We start from the raw sequence: 23,479 nt of genomic DNA, 5'->3' as shown, positions 1-23,479 counted from the left end.
GTGTAGGTTGACTTTAAGCCAGGGCTGATGAGAAGAAGATTCCGGTGTTTCTCATCTGCTCCCTTCTTCCCCTCTATTACCATAGGTTTTTTGTACCTCTTAGTGTAATGAGATTTACCCCATTCAATCCCCTCCCTCCTCCTGTCTCTTTCCTGTTCCCCTTTTTAAGGAGGTAGTTTTTTTTAGATCATTCTAAGTCATAGAAAATTCTGAGTGTCTGTCACTTCTGGTTTAGTATATTCTATCAAATAGAGTTAAAATTCTTGAGAGTTATTAGAGTCTTTCTTTCAAATGGGGTTAAAGCCAGTTACATCTCTAGATATCAGTCTCATGGATAGATCATGAATGTCCATCTTTCTGACTAGGTATATTCTCTCTGTTAAAGTTACAATTCTCAAGATTTATGAGAATTTTTTCCCCATGCTGGGATATAGCCAGTTTCAACTTACTGGATAGCAGTTTTTTTTTTCCTTTTACCTTCCCCTTTCTTTTTTTTTCTTTTTTCTTTTACCTTTTCATGTGTCTCTTGAACCTCCTGTTTGATGTCCAGATTTTCTGTTTAGCTCTAGTCTTTTCATCAGGAATTTTTGGAATTCTTCCATTTTGTTAAATGTCCATCTTTTTCCCTGGAAGAGAAGGCTCAGCTTTGTAGGAAAGTAGATTCTTGGCTGCATTCCAAGCTCCCTTGCTCTTTGAAATATCTCCTTCCAAGCCCTTCGATCCCTTAATGTTGATGCAGCCAGGTCCTGCATGATGCTTACTGTGGCTCCTTGATATTTAATTTTTTTCTTTCTGGCTGCTTGTAGGATTTTCTCTTTTATCTGATAGTTCTGCAATTTGACCACAACATTCCTTGGTGTTTTCATTTTAGGATCTTTTTCTGGAGGGGATGGATATATTCTTTCAATAACTACTTTGCCCTCCAATTCCATGATATCAGGGCAGTTTTTGATCACTAGATCCTGTAATATTAAGTCCAGGCTTTTTTTTTCTCTTCAATGTTTTCAGGAAATCCTATAATTTTCAGGTTGCCCCTCCTCAATCTATTCTCAAGGTCAGTGGTTTTGTTGATGAGATATTTTACATTTTCTTGTATTTTTCCATTTTTTGATTTTGTTTAACTGACTCTTGCTGTCTCATGAAGTCATTAGTTTCTGTAGACTCCATTCTTTGGGTGGGGGGGAAGAATTTTCTTCATTAACCTTTTGCAATTCCTTTTCCAATTGGTCAATTCTACTTTTGAAAGCTTTCCATTTGACCAATTGAGGTTTTGAGAGAATTATTTTCTTTTTGCATTTGCCCAGTTGAGGATCTGAGAGAATTATTCTCACTTTGTATTTGTCCAATTGATGATGTGAGAGATTTATTCTTATTTTGTAATTGTCCAATTGATGATCTGAGATATTTATTCTCATTTTGTATTTGTCCAATTGTACTTTCTAAGGATTTGTTTTCTTGTTTCAAGGTATTAATTGTTTCTCCCAAATTTTTAAGCTCCTTCCTTATTTCTTCAAGGAAGTCTTTCTGTGCTGAAGACCAGATCATATTCTCCTCAGAGGTTCCAGGTCTTTCTGAGTTAGGGTCGTTCCCTTCCAAGAATTTTTCTATGGATCCACCTTTCCACTGACCCTTCTGCATTTTGCTAAGACCTTGAGTTGGGGAGGGGCTGGTTCACAGGGGCTTGGGATCGCTAAGGGCTTTACTCACTGAGTGCAGTTTCTCTGGCTGGCCAGTAGGAGGTGCTGGTTGCTTTCTCTGGAGTGTCTGTGACCTTGATTGAGGCCTTCTCCCTTTGCTTGAAGGGAGGAGTTGGAGCTATTGAATTCTTTTGCTTTCAATCAATGGTGCTCTTTACCCTGGCCTGGGGTCATTCATTAGCTGGGCTAGTTCTTCTGCTCACACACCTGGGACTGAGGCAGAAGTACTTTGCATTTGTTTGTTCAGGAAGAGGTCTGAGCTGTAATGGAACTCAGAGTTCCTCAGACCAGAGAAGCCCAGGGATGGTGTCTGCAGCTCTCCTGCACCAGAACTCTACCCCCAGCCCTGTCTGAAAGCTCCGGGGGGGGGGGGGGGGGGGGGGGGGGGGGATCAGCACCAACACCAGCACTTCTGTTCCCTAGTTGACTCAAGCCCCTGCCGTCTAGCCCCACGGCTGATCCAGCAGGTCGGGCTCTCAGGCCCTCAGACTCCCAGCTCCAGTTCAGCTGTTAATCTGGCTGATCCCGAGCTGATGCTCCCTCTGAGCCCAGACTCACCTGCCCAATTCAGCCAAAGTCACTGCTGGAGACAAATCCTGAGGTAGATGTTCTTTCTCCTGGCTTTTCTTTCTGGGTTGGATTTCTTTTAAGAGCTTTGTTTCAAGTGATAGATGGGGAAGAGATTAGGAGACTTTAGAACTGTGCCTGTCTTCTCTCTGCCATCTTGGCCGGAAGTCCCAATTTGATTCTAAAAAAATACAAAACAGCAATAAAAACATAATACAAAAATTCAAAATCTACGCTTGCCCTTTGGGCTTTAAGATGATTCTATTGAAAAGATTGATTTCACAAAACAATATATCATTTACCAGGTGTTTGGTGGATGTTTCTTTCCTCACCTCAAAGTCATTGAAGTGTTTTTGCTTTAAGAGAGTCATCTTGTATCTGATTCCTCAAAGAATGCAAACTTTCAGAGGTCAGAGACTGTCTCATTTTTGTCTTTATATTTCCTGCAAAAATTTGTACAGTGCCTGACTCATGGGAGAAGAGACTGCACCTGTGACTTTATTGATGTAAAGAAATTCCCTTGTAAGAAAACACCCGGTTCAACTCAACACTTTTTCTTCAATTTACATTGGTATTATCAATCAATAAACATTTATTAATCTACTATTCACCAGGCACCAAGGATACAAAAAGAAGAGGCAAAAGACAATATCTGCCCTCAGGTAGATTACAATCTAATTGGAGAGATTATAAACAAACAAATATATATATATACATATATATATATATATATATATATATATATATATATATATATATATATACACACACACACAAAGTAAACTATATTCAGTATAAATAGGAAAAAATAAAAGAAAGAGTTGCAATTAAGAGGAGTTAGAGAAGGCATTCTGCAGGAGTTGATTGATGTATTGAGAAGTTAAATGACTTATCCAGGTTTTCACAACCACTATAGATCAGAGGCAAGACTTCAACCCAGACTCTTAGCTCCAAGTCTAGCTCTCTATGCACTGTTTCTTTAAAATATCAATTTAAATTATGCTTGAGGATCAAAGACTAACACACATGAAACAAGAAGGAATAAAAGGGCATAATTCACATTCTGTGATATATATTATATATTCTCTAAGAACTCAAAGGGAAGAAAAATTCAATAGGGTCTGCCATAGTTCTGGGGCGGGGGAAGGTTCAGAAAGGATGTGGTTTTGACTTTGAACAATGGTTAGAATTTGTGGAAGGAAAGAAGAGAGAAGATACTCCAAGTAAAGAGAGAAAAATAAATGAAGATATTCAAGAAAAGAAATTAAACATAGCATGTTTCTTATATAAAAGATAGACATGACTAAAGCAAAAGTCCTATACTAGGGAGTCACTGGAAATCTGGTAGCATGGGTCAGGTGTGGAGTCAAATTGAAAAACCTTCAATAGGTCCCTAGAGAGAGAAAGATCATCTCTTGCCTTCTCTGGTTGCAGAATTTGGCACTCTGGTATACACAGGTAGATTCTTCTATGTGTCAAGAGTAGGATCCCAAAATTGGCTGCAGTCCTATTTGTCTGATTCATCTGAATCTCTAAGTGGAAATCTGAGAAAAGGTAAAAAGCATTTGCAGAAAGGAGACTAAAGTATCTAGAAGCAGGTGGTGAAGAGCAAAGTTTCTGAGCCTCCAATTTGCTCTGTTCACTAGTATATATACAGTGGCACATGCTGGGAATGGAACAGTCAAGATTAAAGGCTTTGCTATTTCAACAGTATTTCCACAAACTAAATATAAATAACCTCAACCCCTGATCCATCTGAAGAGATCACAGCTGTAGCATCCTTCTGCAGCTGCAGGGTTACATTGGGTTTATTTATAAAAACAGCTATAGCATTAGAAGTTCTCTTTACTCTAGCAAATATAGAGAAATAGAAGTCTGGATGAAGAATTCTAGATTCCTAAAATTGTGAGAGTCTGTAGAGGCCTTAGGGAACTGATGACTCAGTCCATCTTTTATTAATTATGAAACTGGAAACCTGGAATAGTAAAATGTCTTAACTAAAATCATTGTAAATCAACCTTTTGTTATTATATCCAAAAAATTGAATTCAATCTTTCCTTGCTGTAAGAGAAACATAGATTGAGAGCCAAAAATCCACATGTAATAAGATCACATAAGGTATATTGTATTTATTTCTGGATGTCATACTTTAGGAAGAACATTAATGACCTAGAGAATTGAAGATATTTAATTTGGAGAAGAAAAGATTTAGGAAGGGAAGTAATAGTCATCTTTAAGAATTTAAAGGTGGATTAGCCTTCCATAAGCTTGACCCCACAAGGCAGAATTTCTTACAATGAGAGGAAATTGTGAAGGAACAATTTTAGATTCCATGTAAGGAAAGACTTACTGATAATTAGTGCTTTTCAAAAGTAGAGCAAGCTGGAGGAGAGGAAAAGTCTGGGTTACTATTTGTTGAGAATGTTAAAAAGGAAATTGATTGTAATGGATGGGTTAGACTAGATGCTGTGGAGATCTTCTTCTTTCCACCTTCAGCTGTTATTATAGTTAGTGGGAGAACTTGACCCAAAATTTAAGTTTGCAAATTCCTACTCTAATGTTGTTTATTATACCAACATTGAAGTGATTTAAAAAAAATTAATTTGGTTGCCTTTATGAATATTATACTGCATAATATTTTGTTTTTAAGAGATATGCTACCATACTTTCCTGTCTATTCTTCCTTAAGTAGACCCATGTACCAGCCTCCTTATAGATATTCAGTCCCCATTTGGTAATGAACTAATCTTTCATAGTAGTTTCACTACCCAGTGCCCAATATGCAATGACAACCTCTACTATTTGGTTATTAAAAGACCCCTTCTTAGGTAGAAATCTGTAGCCAATATTAATGTCAATGGCTAAAATAATCATTTCATTTGTACAGCATAAAACTTTATAAGGATCCTGTTATATGCTAAGTACTCTGGAGACCCTGAGAGAAAAAATGAAGTTTTGACAAGAAACAGTCTCTCCCTTCATGGAGAGCAACCAGCAAATGAACACTTTTTCAAATAACTAAAATCTAGAATAATATATAACTTCAACAGAAGAATTCTTTACAAAGAACTATAAGAGGTTTGGGATGGGTAAAGTCATCATCAATGTTTGGAATCCGAGAAGGAATTATATAATAGGTGACTTTTGAAACTGACTTTAAAAAAAATGGTTAAGAATTTAACATCCCAAGAGGGGAATCCAGCTACATGGAATGACATAAAGAAAGGGAAATGGCAGCAAAGTGGAACAGAGGTATAAGGCACTGGGTCTGAAGTTGGGAAGGCCTGAATTCAAATCTAGCCTCAGATACTTACTAACTATGACTCTGGTCAAGATACTTAATCTGTTTGCCTCAGTTTCCTCATCTATAAAATGAGATTAAAAATAGCACCTACTGCACAGAGTTATGAGGAGTAATAATTATAAGGGAATAATAATTATAAAGTATTTAGAGCATAGTAAGACTATGTAAATGTTAGGTGGTAATAATAGTGATTGTAGTAGTAGTAGTAGTAGTAGTAGTAGTAGTAGTAGTAGTAAGTAATAGTACAAGGCATATTAAAGAAGGAATGTTTCATTTTAACTAGAGTAGAAGGTATGTGGAGGAAAATTTATGATATAAAACTAAAAAGGAAGAATAGAACCAGATTGTAGGGGTCTTGAATGCCAGTTGAATAGGTTTTGAAAAGCATAAGAAGCCACTAAAGATTTTTAAGTTTACAAGTTACATTCCCAAATTTATGGAGAAAGAAGATTGACCTGGTAGTAATATAAAGAAAATGGAGGCAATATGATAGTGAGAAGAATGTTAGCCTTGAAGTTAGAGAGAATTGGTTCAGATCTCAACTCTGCTCCTAGTTATATCATCCTTAGCAAGCCACTTAATTTCTTAGTAACTCAGATACCTCTAGGAATTATCACCCCTTAGTGTGGGTGAAGGTATATCCCATAGCTGAATTTCTCTATGTTAGCAAAAGTCAAAGATTTCACATATTGACATAATATAGGGCATGGATTCTTAGTGTCTTTTGTGTCATGGGTCTCTGGCAGTTTGATGAAGCCTAAGAAGATTTTCTTAGAATAATGGTTTTAAAATTATAAAATAAATAGGATTAGAAAAGAAACCCCTCATATGTAAATAGTTACTAAAATATATTTTTAAAAGTTCACATAGCACAAGTTTAGAAGCTTTGGTGAAGAGAATGGATTAGAAAGGGTAGAAATTGGAGACAGACCTGTGAGGAGGATGTCATAATTCAAGTGAGAGATAATAGGAGCCATAATATTGTGATAACAGTGAAAGAAAAAGAGATACACTTGAGATGTATTGAGCAGGTAGAATTGAAAGAATATAGTAATAGATTTGATATGAGAGATGAGTCAAAGGTAATTCATGAAGACTTCACAAGATCTTTAATATTCTCACAATAACCTTGTGGGGCTTCACCTATTTACAAAAGAGGAAAGAGAAAATAGAGGTCAACCATGGACTTTGTCCACACAGATAAAAGGTAAAAAGTGGCGGAACCAGAGTCAAACCAAGTGTTTTGCTGAGTGATGCAGTGGATAGAGTATGGGACATGATGCAGTGGGGAGAAGTCAAAATGACCTGAGTTCAAATGTGGCCTCAGACACTTTCTGTGTGACCTTGGACAAGTCACTTAACCCTGATTGCCTCGCATCCAGGGTCATCTCTAGTCATCCTGATCTATATCTGGCCACTGGTCTCAGATGACTCTGGAGGGGAAACAGATGACTCAGCATAGCCGCCCCCCCCCACTCAAATCCAATTCATGTGCTTGTTATAGCATCACCTCCCTGATGTCCTGGTCTTCTTCAAGAATGAAGGACAAGCATCATCATCATCATCATCATTATCACTGGATGTGAAGTCAGGAAGATCTGAGTTCAAATATGATCATAGACATTTCTACCCTAGATAAGTCACTTAAACCACAATTTTCTCAATTTCCTCAACTTTAAAATGGGAATAATAATAGTGCTTACTTCTCAGCATTATCATTAGGCTTGGTATAGTGCCTGTTGAAAACTAGTCACTTAATAAATGCTTGTTCCTCTTCTCCCCCTTCCCTTCCTTTCCCCAGTGCTTCTTCTACTGTAGCATACTGACTTTATAAGTGCATGTTGATTCCTTTTCATCCATTTAACCAGTATTTATTAAGCCTTTGCTATGCATGGGGCACTCTTCTAGGCTTCACTGCTAAATGAAAGGATAAGAAGAATTTGAATTGCCAATTTTGGTGCCTAGGGCAAAGAGCATGAAATATGTGCCCTCAAATCAGCTTTGTAATTCATGGTTTGAAAATAATATAGAAAGAAATTAAGACAAATTCACTTGAGCAGGGGATGGGAAGGGAACAGAATTAGTTACTTTAGAAATATTAATCCTGAGAGCTGTGTTCACTTTTTAAATTTTCAGTGCCCTAGGGCAAAGCCCATGCCATCTAGCCAAATTATTATTACAAAGAGAAGATATATTCCTTCTTTTCTAAGAACTGTAATAATCTCCTTAAGGAACCAGTGCAAACATACAAACAAGGAAATGAAGTGGTACATAGTCACTTTCAGGTGAACAGTAAAGATGCTGAGAGCTGGGAGTTCAATCAAAGGATATGTCCCTTTCAGTTGCCTTCTTCCCCTAGAACAACATCCTTCCCTCCCCTAGCCTCTTTCTTGCACTGGCAAGGCCCTCCCCAAACTTCCATTTTGAGGGCAGGTCCAGACCAGCCATCCTGCATTTTTCTCCCAGCTCTTCTTCTGACTCTCTGAACTTCATCACCTCCTTTCCTCCCCTCCCTTCCTTTTCTTTTCAGTTTTCTTTTATATGTGTCTTTGTCCACCTCCTAAAAGAAGGTAAGTTTCTTGAAGTCAGAAATTGTCTTTTTGCTTGCATTTGCAAAGGCAGCTAGCTGGAACTCAGTGAATTAAAAATCATACTTGTAATCAGGAAGTTCAAATTTCAAATTAGAGAAGACACTTTCTATATGACCCTAGGCAAGTCACTTACAACCTCTGTCTGTCTCAGTTTCTCCAGTGGTACAAAGGGGAGGATGAATAATAATAGGTTAGGTCTACTTCAATACTTTGTTGTGAATAGCAAGTGAAATAATATTTGTAAAAATTATTTAACATGATTCCTGAATGATTTTTCACTTCCCTTTACCCCCCTTTAGATTTGTATTCCCACATGCTTAACACATCATAAATGCTTATTGACTTGAAGCAATGAATGGTTTGGTTGTTAAATTTGGTTGTTTTAGTTGTTAAAGGACAAATTTGGTTGTTAAAGGACAAATGGGGGGCTGAGTCAGAGATGGGGGTTGGAAAGAACATCACCGAAGTCATTAATGTGTGTGTGTGTGTGTGTGTGTGTGTGTGTGTGTGTGTGTGTGTGTAGGAAAGATGACTAGTTCATTTTAGCTAAGAGATGGGAGATAATATGACCCAGATGGATTGGGACCAGATTGCAATGGTCTTGAATTCCAGAGGAAGGAGTTTAAACTTTGTTCTGTAGATGGTGGGAAGTCATCAAGTATTTGAGAAAGGAAGAACATTTTGTTTTTAGGAAAATTAGTCTGGTAATAGGATTAGGATGCTCTGAAAGGGAAAGAAATCAGAGGGGTTGAGTTGGTCCCTTGTCAGATAAAGTCAAAAAGTAACTAGCCTTTGAAGACACATTTCCAGTTCACCAGTGGGAAAAGTGCTAGTTTCTACAAGCTCCACTGGGAAAAAAGGAAGATGTGGGTCATCTATGCGCCAACCACTTGCTCTAACTTCACTATTTGATGGGGAGAAAGCCTGAAGGATTTGAAAGTAAAAGAGAGAGAGAGAGAGAGAGAGAGAGAGAGAGAGAGAGAGAGAGAGAGAGAGAGAATGAACCAAGAGCCAGAGGCAAGGGAAACTTTTAAATTAAGCTCTAACTTGTAAGCGAAGACTTATGGAATCTTCCCCATTTCCATACCCAAGCTGTGCTTGGATTTATGAACATTGCATTGGTTTTCTATAGCTATCACATAGATTCTTTTTCATTGCAAAAATATTGTCCCCTCTATCTCTTAATATAATAGTGAGAGCTAGGTGGCACAGTGATTAAAAGAGCAGTGGGGATGTTCATAGCACCTGCATCCCAGGGCTATTGTGAGAATCAAAAGAGTTAATAATTGTATAGCAATTATTAATGTAATACTATAAAATATTAGCTACTGTTATTATTGTCATCATCATCATTATATTATTATTATCATTATGTTTATATATGCGGGTCAGAATTTTTTCTCTAAAGTATTCTTAGAGAGATGCCTAAGGTATTAAGAGGATAAGTGGTTTGCCTCAGAGGTGGAAATAGAATCCTTAGTTTGTTAACTTAGTTTGTTCCCTTTTTTTACAATTCCCTATACCAGGAAAATCACAGGTCCAGTTTCCATCCTGATAAGATAAAGGTTATTCTCCTACCTGATAGAGTATTAACTCAGCAAGTGAAAAGTATGTATTTTCACTGGAGAGATCAAAGGTTGTGGCTAAATTATTCCCTAAAATCTGAGTGAAATATGACAACTTCAATCAAACTTTCCTATCATCTCGATGTTTGGATACATCAAGGCATAGACAAAGCCTAAACTTGCCCAGCCTCTCATTAAAACTTAGCTTAAAAACCCATCTACCCCCCATAAAAAGGAAAACAGCAAAATATCCTTTTCCTTTTCTCAGAAACTTGCCCTCTTGCTTCGTTTTTCCCTGTCTATCAAAAACAAGACCAAGTTAAAAGAGTGAGTGTAATACTGAAAGAGGAATTTTAATTTAATAATCTATTAATTGGTTATAACTCTCTTAGCTTAAAAAGCTTAGAAAGTATGAAACAAGTTAAAATTTCAATCAAGCGTCTTACCCTTAGGCAAACTCACCCAAACAGCTACTGGAATTAAATTAGGATGTATACTTGCTTTTGGAAGCTTGCCAACTCATTTCTGGTTGAAGTGCATACTCTAAGAGTCTGAGAAACCAGAGCAGAAAGCCAATATTCTATATTATTTCAAGATCCTCCTTATCATGAGCATGATATAGGGAAATTGCTTGCTTATATTTTCAGAAAAAATATTTAACATTTACCCCAAGGCCTGAACTATGTAAAATACTTACCCTCTATATTTTGGTAAATGTCACTGACAGGATGGGTCTTTGAGAATACAGGTGACTGGTTTTGTTACTCTCCTGAGTCCTTATGTTTCCAGACTACTATCAAGGAGGTAATACAGTAGTATTCCTGATGTAATGTTTTTAAATGACTATTTCCTTGAGAATTGAAATGTGGAGAACTCAAATCTGAGCACTGAACTTGTATGTTCAAATTTTGACTGCTAGATAATGCAATACATAGAATGTTGGATATGGAGTCAGGAATTCCTGAATTCAAATCCAGAAACCATTTCATCCAACTCCTTCATTTCTCTGGGAGACCCAAGATCATGAAATGATTTTTCCATAATTACCTACCCAGTTAATGTTAGAGCTAGGACTATAACCCAGGCTTCTTGACTTTGAGTCTACTACTTTTTTTAAATTTATTTTTATTAAAGATATTATTTGAGTTGAGTCTACTACTTTTAATAGCAAGAAAATTCATATTCACAAACTTTTAAAAATTGCTACTTTGTAGAACTCTGTACTTGATTGAGTTTGCAAAATCAGTAAATGATGTGGGCTTTGCATTTAAGGAGCTTTGTTACGCATAATTTTTTAGGGACCCTTGGTGACTCCAATTGAAGTTTTCTTAGCAAAGATACTAGAGAGTTTATAATTTCTTTCTCTGGCTTATTTTATGAATGAGGAAACGATGGCAAATAAGGTTAGGTGACTTGTCTAGATCATATAACTAGTACATTTCCGAGACTGGATTTGAACTCAGGAATGACTTGAGATTCGGTACTCTTATCTACTGTGCCACCTACCAGCCCCTCAAGGAACTTAAAGAATAATTTTAAAAAGAGATTATCTGTCAGCATGCATATAAATAAGAATGCTCTCTGCCATGATAGGATGACCAAAGTTCCTAGACCAAATATTACAGTTGTTTCATTCAGCATTAGTGACTAAAATGAATCACTTCATCATCTCTTGAGTCACCTACCATACAGTGTTGAATTGTAATGATCATTAGAGGAAAAAAAATTCCCAAGTAGCCCTCAAAACATTATGGGAAAATAGCTCTACAGCTTAGAATGAGAACATATAACTGTTTCAGATAGCTTTAAAAATAGTTCATGATTTTGTGAGGGTCTTCCAGTTAATTATATTCTTTTTTTCTTTCCAAATTAGATATTCATCTTTGAGAATAACATCTACTACTGTGCACACGTGGGGAAACAAGCAATTCGGGTGGTCTCTACAGGGAAAGAAGGTGTCATTTACAATGGTCTTAGTGACTGGCTATATGAAGGTAAGACATTCCAGGTCAGATGTTAAAAGATGGGGCTTTTTTTGTCATTTGAATTTGAGCAGAAATGAAACTGTGGCTTCTTATGGTTTTGTTCAACTGTAAGGGCAATACAAGAATTTTAGGGATTTTCAAACTGTCACCTGATATACCCCAATGGGAGAGGAATGTCAGACTTGACCAGCCATGCTTTCCAATGCTCTGCTTCCTTTGAAATATTTTAATAAACAGACTTTTTTATTAGGCCTGGATGCCTGGCAATGCTTGTAATTACAAATATAGGCTTAGCTCCAACTGGACAAAGGTTTGGTTGGCCCAGAAAGCTATGAAATATCAAGGAAAGAAAAAAAAAATAAATTGCCATGAAGAAAATAGTTGTGTGATTTCCTTTTTTGAGTGTTAGCAGCTTGCTGGAAATTTTCTGTTGGTGATTACATGTTAGCTACATTTGTGACTCATTTGTGATTGATAGACATGCATAAAGTACTATGAAATAACTAAATACTTATTAGTTTAGCTTTCCTTTTTAAACACTTGTAATCAATCATTGTACTTCATTGGACATTGAAAAATGTTTATTTTGAGAATATCATTAAAAAAACCCAATTCGTATTACTTTCCCTTCCTTGGTATATGGGTCAAGTTTGCTTATTACCAATGACATTTTATTGATAAATAGCTTAAGATCTTCTCAGACTCTGCATGGGACCAGATGTGACAAAAATGTTCATATGAGTAGTAAAGTTTCAAGGAAAGGAAAGAAGATACTGAGAATGGGATCAAGCCAATATAGTTGTAGTGTTATTATCTTATTAAGTATCAGTTCCATTCATCCAACAAATATTTATTAAGTTGTTATTTGTGCAAAATACCATCCTGGGTATTGGGGGAGATGCAAAGTTAAAATAAGATATAATTCTTGACCATAAAGTATCTGATCCAGTAAGAAGATAATACAGAAACAAGGATAATTGATGAAGAACTGTAGCACAAGACATTTAGAGTGATGCATAACAAAGTTGCATAAATAATTTATGTTGAACCTCTATAGCCCAGTGACTTTCAGCATTTTTAAATACTAAATGATTTTGGAGAGAAGTGATTTTATGTAACTCTTTGAACATGGTCCCTTCCTAGGTTTTCAGTCATCTACCCCTATACATGTTATGATTTAATGACACTGGCCTGATTGCAGTTCTCTGAACATAGCCATCCATCTCCTATCTCCATGCCTAAAATACTCTGCCCCTTCACCTCAACTTCCTGCTTTCCTTGATGACTCAGTTGAAGTCCCACCTTCTGCAGAAGGTCTTTCCCAGTTCTCCCAACTACCTAGTACTTTTCCCTCATAGATTACCTTCCATTTGTAAGTACCTAGTTATTTACCTGTTACTTCCTCCTTAAAAATATAACTTCCTCAAGGGCAGGGACTTTCTTTATATTTTCAGCATTATCACAGTTCCTTGCATCTAGTAAGTAAGTACTTAATAAATGGCTTGACTAGTGAGTAAATGAAGTGACTTTTCAATTCATATGACAGACCTTATCCTTTTAAATGTGTTGGTCTTCCTTCTAAGTTGTCACTTAGGCATTAATACCACTAAGATTGTATTGTTTTTCTAAAGTTCCCCTTGTGGGATGTTGAAATAGGTAAGATCACAGATTTAGAGCTAAAAGGGAAATTAGTTGTTTCTACTGTTCAATAGTTCATTCATGTACAATTCTTCATGACCCCATGGACTGTAGCACATCAGGTCCTTCTAACATCCACCATTACTCAACACCTGTCCAAGTTCATGTTCATGTGTATCTCCTGTGTCTATCTCCCTGTCTATCTAATTGATGACAACTGATGATCACTGGAAGAAATATGCCAATGGGGGGGGGGGGCTAGTGAAAAATAGTACTAGAAAAAAATCATTCTTTAAGATTACCCTTAGTGGCACATCTCTGAAGGTCCAGCCTTCAGTAGTTCCAAAATATATGCTACACTTGTACCTTAGTTTTTTGCTATACCTCTCCCATTCCATTTTACTGACCATTATTTTGAAGACTTCTTTGGAAGCAAAATCTTTTTTTTCAGTCATTTTGTCAGGAATGATTACTATGAGCCAGATTCTCAGATCTGATCCACTTAGGTGGCAGTCATTCCACCCAAGTGATGAAGGAATATAGATAATATTTGTTATTTCAAATTAGCTAGTTCCTAGACTACCTATCTAAAAGGAACTCCAAGGTTTGGGTTGCAATAGCCTCAGTTCTTTCTAGGATTAATCTACTTTTGCTTTTTAAAAAAAAATCTATAAAAAAGATATTTAAAATGGACTTTTAAGGATCTTTCACTTAAAATGTAAGAGTTAATTGCCATTCAAGTTCAGACTTGACTTTGTTCAATCTGTTGAAACTGTTCTTTGAGGTATTTACACTGAATTTTTGACTTGATAGTCTACCCCTCAAAAAAAATTGAATCAATTGGAACTGATGTAGCAGCTTATTCTACTTAGTGTTTTCCCCTGGAAATGTATAGATTGATACATAAATTATTATATTATGGGAGCCTTAGGGAATCCTGCTGTGATGTTGGTTTTTATAATAAGAAGATAAGCATTGAAGACATTTCCTTCTGAGTCTTAACCTTTTCAGTTCTGGGCCCTTCAAATACTTGTAGAATTAGGATAAGAAAAGAAAGATCCTCAAAGCCATTACAGACAGATAAGGGCTTCAAAGAAGTGTGAATTCCAAATTATACTGCTAGACTATTGATTTATTTGGAAAACCAGAGTTTAAAACAGAACCAGATTTAACAAACAAAAGCCAAAGGAGTAAACAGATATGCAGATGTGTCATTTGAAGAGATTTGAGCTACCTCAGAGACTCTTTGGACCACAAATTCATTCCACAAATATAACTTTTTTTTTCAAATTAACCTTAAGGAAAATAGCTACAGTTCAAAAACATCTATATACTCCACATTTCACTTAAAGGGATGATAGATGTCGTTTAGGGTATCACAGAAGTTTTTGGTGAGTTAAGGACACCTGAATTTAAATATAGCCTCAGAAACTTTCTAGCTGTGTGACCCTGAGCAAGTTATTTAACCTCTATATCCTTCAGTTTCCTCAATTATAAAATGGGGAAAATGAAAGCACTTACTTCAGTTATGAGAATCAAATGAATTAATATTTTCAAAGCATCAAGGACAGCACCTGGCACACATAGAGGTTTATTCAATGTTTGTTCCTTTCCTCTTTGTAAAGTTTTCATTTTTAATAAATTCCACGACACATGTTGCAAATTTTCAAAAATCAACATTTGAAAGATTATTTTAATTTTTTAAATTGTTCTTATGTTTCTTACTAAAACTCAAAATAACCTGTCTTAGACTATATACATCACTCAAATCAGTCTTCAGAGTTTGTAAAGACAATGATCAGCCAATGCTTAGTGAATGAAAGTATTTCATTCATATTCCTAACCTTAAGATTAACCAAAGAACAAGATCTTGATTCATTTATGTGACCTCATAAAAAAGGTCTAAAGGGCAAGATCAAATGACCAAGGTGGCCACATGTCTAAGAAAGCATAATCAAAAAAAAAAAACTATAAAACTATAAAATACACAATGCATAGAGTGAAGTACCCAGCCTTACTGAAATTAAAATTTGAAAATTATTTTTCTAAAGGCTCAGACAGCTGGGGGAAGAGTGGATAGAGCCTGGTCCTGAAGTCAGGAGAACCTGAGTTCAAATCCAGTCTCAGATTCAGGCACTTACTAGCTGTGTGACCTGGGGCAAGTCATTTAATCCCAACATTCAAATGGGGTCACAGAGAGTTGAACATGACTGAAAAACAACAGTAACAAAAACATAAAAGTCACAAAACAAAATAATGGAAAAGAAATTTAAGTAATTGAACTTCCAAATGATATTTTGTTAAGTGTATGGCATTAAATCTTAAGAAGCTATTAATGGTTTGAACTGCACTAAGACTTTTGGGACATCCTTCATTCTTCAAATTTGAGATGTCTTCTGGAGGTGGTATGAATAGCCCTACTCACATTTAAATCTCTATTAGAACTTTTGCCAGAAGCATATTTCCAGAGACTCTTGTCATACCCACAATGCTAAGTCATAACTCTCAATGCTGGATAATGAGAGAGGAGACAGAAACGGTATGTCAGAAATGTCTTCCTTATATCCAGAATTGGCATTCAGATTTTATTTCCTGAAGACAATGTTATAAAAGGCTATTAACTTCTGTATTGTCTTACTTCAGGTGGTTGTTCCATTGGCCTCCTCACTTTCCCCTATCTTTATAGTTTCACTGCATGTACCCTTTCAATGATTTATGCATAGGCACAATACTAGCTTATTCATCCTAAGCAATTTAATGAAAATTACAGATACCAGAATTAGGATCTATAAAGATATAGAACCTTGGACTGAACCTAAAAAGAGGGAATTTAATTGAGATAAATAAAATGTCTTTTACTTGAGTACCAAAAAATCACCTTCACTAATAGTACAAGATGGAGAAATCATAAGACAACATTTATTCTGGAAAAAGACAAGGGATTTGGGAAACATTTGTGGACCAAAAGCTCAATATGAGTCAGCAGTGTGATTTAAAAAAAAAACAGTCAAGTAAGTTAAAGGGAACTTGTGTTGAATTAATAAAGTCATAGATTTAGGAACAAGAAAGCAATGATAGTCCTACTACCCTACCACTGTCCTGTTCAGACAATATCTGAAGTACTAGTCTTAGTTTAGGAAGGGCATTCATAAACTGGAGAGTGTTCAGAGAAGGATACCCAGGGTAGTAAAGAGTCTTATAAGAGCCAAAAAAGTATCTGTACCATATCACTTGAAGGTACTAAACATGTCTAGCATGTAGAAAATTCAGGATAGGCAGTATCTCCAATCTCAAATATCTGAATAACTATGAAATGGAAAAGGGATTAAATTTCTTCTATTTGGTCCCAGAGGAAGAACTGGGAAAATAGGCCTAAGTGTTTAGTCTTGACATCAGAAAAATTCTGATGATTAAAGCTTTTTAAAAGTGGAATGTGTTGTCTAGGTAGGTAGTGAGTGTCCCATCACTGAAGAAACTAAAGCAAAGGCTAATCTTTGCAACAGAAATTCTTTTTCGTGTTTGGGTTGAAATAGATGGTCACAGAATTCTCTCTCAATTCAGAAATTCAATGATTCTGTGAAATATAGGATATTTTTTAAAGTTCATATGAATAATCTAGTAATTGCATTTATGGATTTTGAAAAAAAGTGAAATTTGGCTGATAACTCTTAAGTATTAAGTAGCCTTTGTGGCACTGAAGGATGAGGAAATGATTGAACAGCCTTTATTTCCAGGTGACTTATTTGGGTTTATATTGATACATAGGCATTTTATAAATTAGCAAATTAAGTGAATAAAGGAGAAAAATAATTCTCTATTTTAATTTCTCTATTTATTCAAATAGAGAAACATAATCAAAGAGAGTGGGGAGAAAGGTTGCTGGTTGTAGAATCTGGAAACCTGGATTCTACTACCAACTGATTGGGGTAAAGAACAAGTTTTTAAGAGGCACCTACTATGCGCCAGATACTTTACAAATCTAATATTTGAGTCTCACACCAACCCTTGAAAATCAGTATTATTCTCCCCACCCCACCCCCATTTACAGATGAGAAAACTGAGGCAAATAGAGGTCAAGTGACTTGACTGGAGTCATACAGCATATAAATCTGAAGCTGGTTTTGAACTCAAGTCTTCTGGACTCTAGAATCAGTGTTCTAATCTCTGAACTACCTGAACTATCTCATGGCCTTGAGCAAGTTACCTAAAACTTCCCTCTTGTTTCCTCATCTATAAGAAATAAGAAAGTTGAGATAATCTCTGAGGTCTTGTCAGTTTTGAAATTCTGTGGTAATGACACACATTTATTCATTACCTTCATATTTTAATTGTAACGAATTAACAATGCTGTGGGTTTTAAATGCCTCAGCTTCCTATAGGGAAATTTATTGAAAAAATGAAGTGAAATTCAAAAGTTTTCTAAGTGATCCAAAGCAACCCCAGAAAATCCTATAAAATTCAAAGAATTTAAACATGGTTCAGAATAGATATTTCTTCTTGTTAGCATAGTCTAGGTAAAATTTATGACCGAGTAGAATTGTATTTATATACTATATGTCTAGGCTAAAGTACTTTTGGATACCTTGTAAAATAAAGCTCTGCTGATCATTTTTACCCTTTGTAAGACTTAAATTGCTCTTTTAAATTATTCTCCAGGTTTAGAGTTATGAGGTTTTTTCTTTCATGACAAATTGTTGACATACCTATCATTTCTTTGATGCCAAGTTCTTGGCCAGCAATGCAACCTCTAATTATAACATTGTTCTTGTACAAAAATAAAAATCACTTTATAGCCATCTGCTTTATCAAACAGTGCCCAGGAATCCATTGTGTTTTTTTAAAAAAGGTAGTGGAGGGGAGAGAACAGACTACCTTTATTTAAATCAGTCATATTAGTGTTAATCAGGATTTTTTTAGTCTAATCTAGGAACTCTGATAACATTTATTCTCTGGAAACTGCATTCCACTTTCTACACAATTCACCAATAAATCATCTCTGGAAACCTGACCTGTTTGCAAACTGGACACAGAATATCCTATTTGGATGTCCATTATGACTTTTTGTCATTGCTAATACAACCTATAATCCTCTTGCTTTTCACTGACACCTGGCGGGGAGAAAAAAAAAAAAACCCAAACTAGTTTGTCCAGGAGCACCAAACATCTTGTAACTGCAAATGGTACCAGAAGATCTTTTATAGAAATAAGTGAGTTTTTAAAAAATGAAATTCAACCTCATCTCTGATTTCCAAAGGAGGATTTGAAAGTAAGTATAATGGAAGTATCCATAATTCAATCAGTCTGGCAAAGCTTCAATGGGATAGATTGGCTGCTTCTTAGAGGTGTGGTGCAGTGGGGTATCTACTGAATCAAATAGCAATCATTTTAAGCAGTGTGCTTAATGCTTTCTTATTTAATGTAACTGAAATGAGAGTTTTACCTGCCTAGACTGAACTCCAGTCCTATAAAGTATTAATAACCTTGACTTGGATCGCATGTAAATTTTACCTAGTAGACAGACATGAAGTAAGACTACTTTCTAAAATGCTCAGTAGGGAGCAGTTCAGTATTAACAAAAAGATTGATGAGATGACCAAATAGCTTCCATTCTTCCTTTATTCTTTTTCTGATTCGGTAAGTCAGTGCTTTGAGTCTTAAAATGTCTATGCAGATCGATCTCCATAGGGACAACAATCTAACACAGGAATTGTACATTGTAGAATGAAGCAGGTCTGTCCAAATCCCATACTTTTGAGGACTTTTTTAATCTAGTCTTGTCTTACATAATCAAACATATCTATAACTGCCCCTAAATGTACCTTCTACTCTAGGCAAACCAGTGTCTTCACTTTCCCCTTCTGTTGGTCAAACTTGTTCCCTATTCAGTAGCTTGGCTTGTGCTCTTTGCCTTCACATTTTCAGATGCTGTGTATAAAGGTCAGGACTTGACTTCCATATACTTTCATATAACCTTGCATCAATCTTTCATTCTCCTTGGATCTCCAAGTCTAAATTTTTTCAGCACTTACTAGATGTACCTCACAGTTTGGTACCCAGTTGCTCTCAAGGGCAGAGCCCTTGTCTCTCTTTGTAGACTTGATCCCTTTCAGTGCAATCTAGATACAACATAGATGTTCATTTCTCTCTGAGAAATCTTTGGGTGCCCAATCATGACAAGAAGTCATAGAATTTATAGATCTTGGTCACCCTTTTGGAACTGCCTTGTTCTCTGCCTTTTTACCTCATTTCCTTCCTTGCTACCTTTATGACTTGGAATATAGGGAAAAGGAAAAGAATAAGATGCTGATGGTTGACATCAATGAGTGATCATAGATACTCATTTATCTCTTAGTTTAAACATCACAGAGTTGAGAGAGGTAGTGAGGCAGTCACAGTGATGTCATAAACAGTCTTCTTACTGCTGGGATCAAGAATTAAATTTTGAGGTTCGATCATTTCAGCCACATCCAACCTTTCATGATTACTTTGGGGGTTTTCTTGGCATAGATGCTAGAGTGAATGCCATTTCCTTATCCAGCTTATTTTAAGATGAAACTGGGACAAACAGGGTTAAATGACTTGCTCAGGGTCTCACAGATAGTAAGTATCTGAGGCCATATTCAAACTTGAGAAGATGAGTGACTTCAGGTCTGTCATTCTATCCACTGTGCCATTTAGTTGCTTTCAGAGTTAAATAAATTTAACTTTTAGGCTAGTTGAGAAATATTATACCATACATCCATATAGACTAACTTGAATTTTCCTGTGTAGACATTCAGCTTTGAATCTGTATTCTAAGCATGGGTGAACCCTCTTTCTGATATAGGGAACTGTGGAGACAGTTGCTGATGAACTTTATATTAGTTATGTCATCATCATGATTCAGTCAACCATGGAACAAACTAGAACAAACTAGGAGTAACAAGGATCCAGAGGCCATGAAGAATAATAATGAGGATTCAAATAGGTAGCCAGTCAGGATGAGTCCCTTAACTTAGGCAATAGGTGGCTATCTGCAGATGCCATCTCTGACAAGTAAATACAGTTTCAGGAGCAGAAGGGTCTATTAGGAGGCAATAGGTAGAGATCCATTAGCCAACAGGCGAGATGGAGAACATACCAACAGTTGTTTTCAAGGATGTGGTCATATGGAGTAGATGTGGTCAGGGATCAGATTCAGGACTCTGGCTAAACCAGAGTAATGAAAGATAAAATTGTCCCACAGGGACCATTTTGCATTAATTTATCTGTCAATCATTTTCTTATGTATTCAGTATTATGTTAGATAGTGTGGAAGTTAAGATTCAAAGGAGGACAAGCAGTTAAAGTACCAGGAGGCATTTGAGAGAGTAGAAAGAACTCTGTTTGGGGTTCAGGGTTCTGAGCTTGAGCATTGATGTGTTTCTATCTGTAATAAGGGAACTGACCAAAATAATCCTTAAGGCAACTAGATATGAAGCAGCTCAGTGGTACAGTAAGGAAAGTACAGGACCTGAAGTCAGAAAGCCTGCAATCAAGTCTTCTCAAACACTAGCAGTATGAACCTAATCGTCACTTAACTGCTGCCTGCCTCAGTTTCCTCAGCTACAAAAGGGAGATCATGATATCCTATGGTTGTTTTGAGGCTCAAATGAGATATTTTATATGATTTCGCACACAGATGCTTAACAAATCTTTGTTTCCTCCCTTTCTTCCTTTCTCCCTTTCCCTTTTCTTTTTTCTTTGCCTCTCTTCCTTCCCTTCTCTTTTCTTCTTCCCTTCCTCCCTCCCTTCTTTCCTTCTTTCCTTCCTTTTTCCCTATGTCTTTCTTCTCTCCTTGTCTTCCTCTTACCTTCCCTCCCTTCTTTCTTTCCTTTTCTCTAGGGATTCATATTTTTAAATACCATGACTCACAAGCATCTGGGGGCTAAGTTCCTTATTTATATTTCCTTTCCCCGTATATGAGACTGTTCTACCATCTGGCAGAGCTGACCCTCTAAATGGAGGTTAAGTGACCTAATCCGTATAGGTTAGAAGGCAGAGGGATCAGGAAACCAAGCAGATTCTTACAAGCAGCCATATATTCAGACCATTTTGCTTTGACAGTTATGGCTACTAGGAGCCAAATGAGAAGAGCTTCCCTTCCAACACACCCCAGCATGGGAGGTTTTCTTTTTCAACCTTAAAAGATCGACCTATATACATAGCAAAGCATAGCAGCTGAAAGCTCCATGGTGTGTCAGGCCTATCAATGAGAACATAAAAGACATAATCCTGCTTGTTTGAATGTTTATCTTCCCCAAGAGATTGACTGGGAAGAGGGCTTCCTTGCTTTTAATCTTTCCCGTTAATTCTTTTCCTCTCTCATTGTTTTTCTGCCGAATTCTTTACCTCCTTACTAATTGCCCCTGCTGGTTGTTTTGGCATTTAATTAATGTTACATTTTATTGCATCTGCACCCTGGGGGGCATTCAAGTGGCCAGTTGCCTTTTAAAAATACCTAATAACTGTTTCCTCTTAGTCATCATCTGGGCCTAGCATAGACTTTCAAGGTTACCTCTGCTTAAAGTCTTTGTTCTTTTGGTTTTTTTTCCCTTTCTTTTAAATTTCATTTTTCCCACTTATATGGAAAAACAAGTTTCAATATTCACTTTTAAAACCTTGAGTTCCAAATTCTCTCCCTTCCTCCCACCCCGGTTCCCTCATGGAGAAAGTAAGTTATTTGATATAGGTTAGAAATGTGTAGTCATGAAAAACGTTACCACAATAGTCATGTTGTAAGAGTAACAACCCCCCCCCCAGAAAAAGAAACCTTAAAAAACATAGTTTAAAAAGTATGCATCAATCTGTATTCAGATACCATCAGGTCTGACTTTGATATGGATAGTGTATATTTTTTAGGGGTTTTTTTTTTTTGGCAAGACAATGGGGATAAGTGATTTTCCCAAGGTCACACAGCTAGGTAATTATTAAGTGTCTGAGTTCACATTTGAACTCAGGTCCTCCTGACTCCACTGTGCCACCTAGCTGCCCCTGGATAGTATTCTTTACCATAAATTCTTCAGAGTTGTCTTAGGTCACAGCATTGCTAAGAAAAGGTAAGGCATTCACAGCTGATTATTCATCAACATTGCTGTTACTTAGTATATAATACATTTCCCATTGCATCTACTCATGAAAGTTTCTTGTTTTGTTTTTACTGAAAGCATCCTGCTCATCATTTCTTATAATAGAATGGCTTTTCATCATAATCTCATACCACAGTTTATTCAGCCATTCCCCAACCAATGAGGATCCTAGTTTCTGAACTGCTATAGATATCCTTATACTCATGTTTTTCATCTCTTCTGGAATATAGACCTGATAGTGGCATTGCTACATCAAGGGTAGGCATGGCTTTATGGCCCTTTGGGCATGGTTCCAAATTACAGAATTGTTGAATCAGTTCACAACTTCTCCAACAGTGCATTAATCTCACTTTCCCTCATCCCCTCCAATATTAGTCACCTTCTCTTTCTTTATTAGTAAATCCAATAACTATTAGGTAGTACTTCAGAATTATTCCAACCTACATTTCTCCTTTCGATGAGTTAGAACACTTTTTTAAAATTATTTAAATAGGGGGCGGCTAGGAGGTGAAGTGGATAAAGCACAGGCCCTGGAGTCAGGAGTACCTGGGTTCAAATCCAGTCTCAGACACTTAATAATTACCTAGCCGTGTGGCCTTGGGCAAGCCACTTAACCCCATTGCCTTGCAAAAAAAAAAAAAAAAACCTAAAAAATTATTTAAATAGATAACACTGATAACTTCACCTGAAAATTGTTCATATCTTTTGATCATTTATCAATTGGGGAATGACTTTTTTTATAAATTTGACTGATTTTTCTATGTTTGAGAAACTTGTTTCAATATTTTTCCCACAGTTAAAACTGCTAACTGTATTTCCCTCTCTTCTGTTCCTCCTATCCCCATTTATTCTCATTCTCTCTCTCTCTCTCTCTCTCTCTCTCTCTCTCTCTCTCTCTCTCTCTCTCTCTCTCTCTCTCTCTCTCTCCCCCCCCATCCCCTCCCACAATCTTCCTTCTCTGCCACCTTCCCCACCTTTTCCTCATCCCTTTTCTCTCCTTCTCTCCTATTTTCCTCTAAGGTAAG

At 36.5% G+C, this 23,479-nt stretch overlaps 1 protein-coding gene across 1 annotated transcript in view; it reads left to right on the top strand.

The window, feature by feature from the left end:
- Positions 1 to 23,479, top strand: part of DPP6 (dipeptidyl peptidase like 6) — a 1,027,554-nt gene that overhangs the window by 788,343 nt on the left and 215,732 nt on the right. Inside the window, exon 8 of the mRNA XM_074195237.1 lies at positions 11,598 to 11,718. Coding sequence (XP_074051338.1) covers positions 11,598 to 11,718 — 121 coding nt within the window. The remainder of the gene's footprint in view (positions 1 to 11,597; positions 11,719 to 23,479) is intronic.

The sequence above is a fragment of the Macrotis lagotis genome, chromosome 7 (genome assembly GCF_037893015.1).
Source record: "Macrotis lagotis isolate mMagLag1 chromosome 7, bilby.v1.9.chrom.fasta, whole genome shotgun sequence".
NCBI lineage: Eukaryota > Metazoa > Chordata > Mammalia > Peramelemorphia > Peramelidae > Macrotis > Macrotis lagotis.
This window is presented reverse-complemented; position numbering and strand designations above follow the sequence as displayed.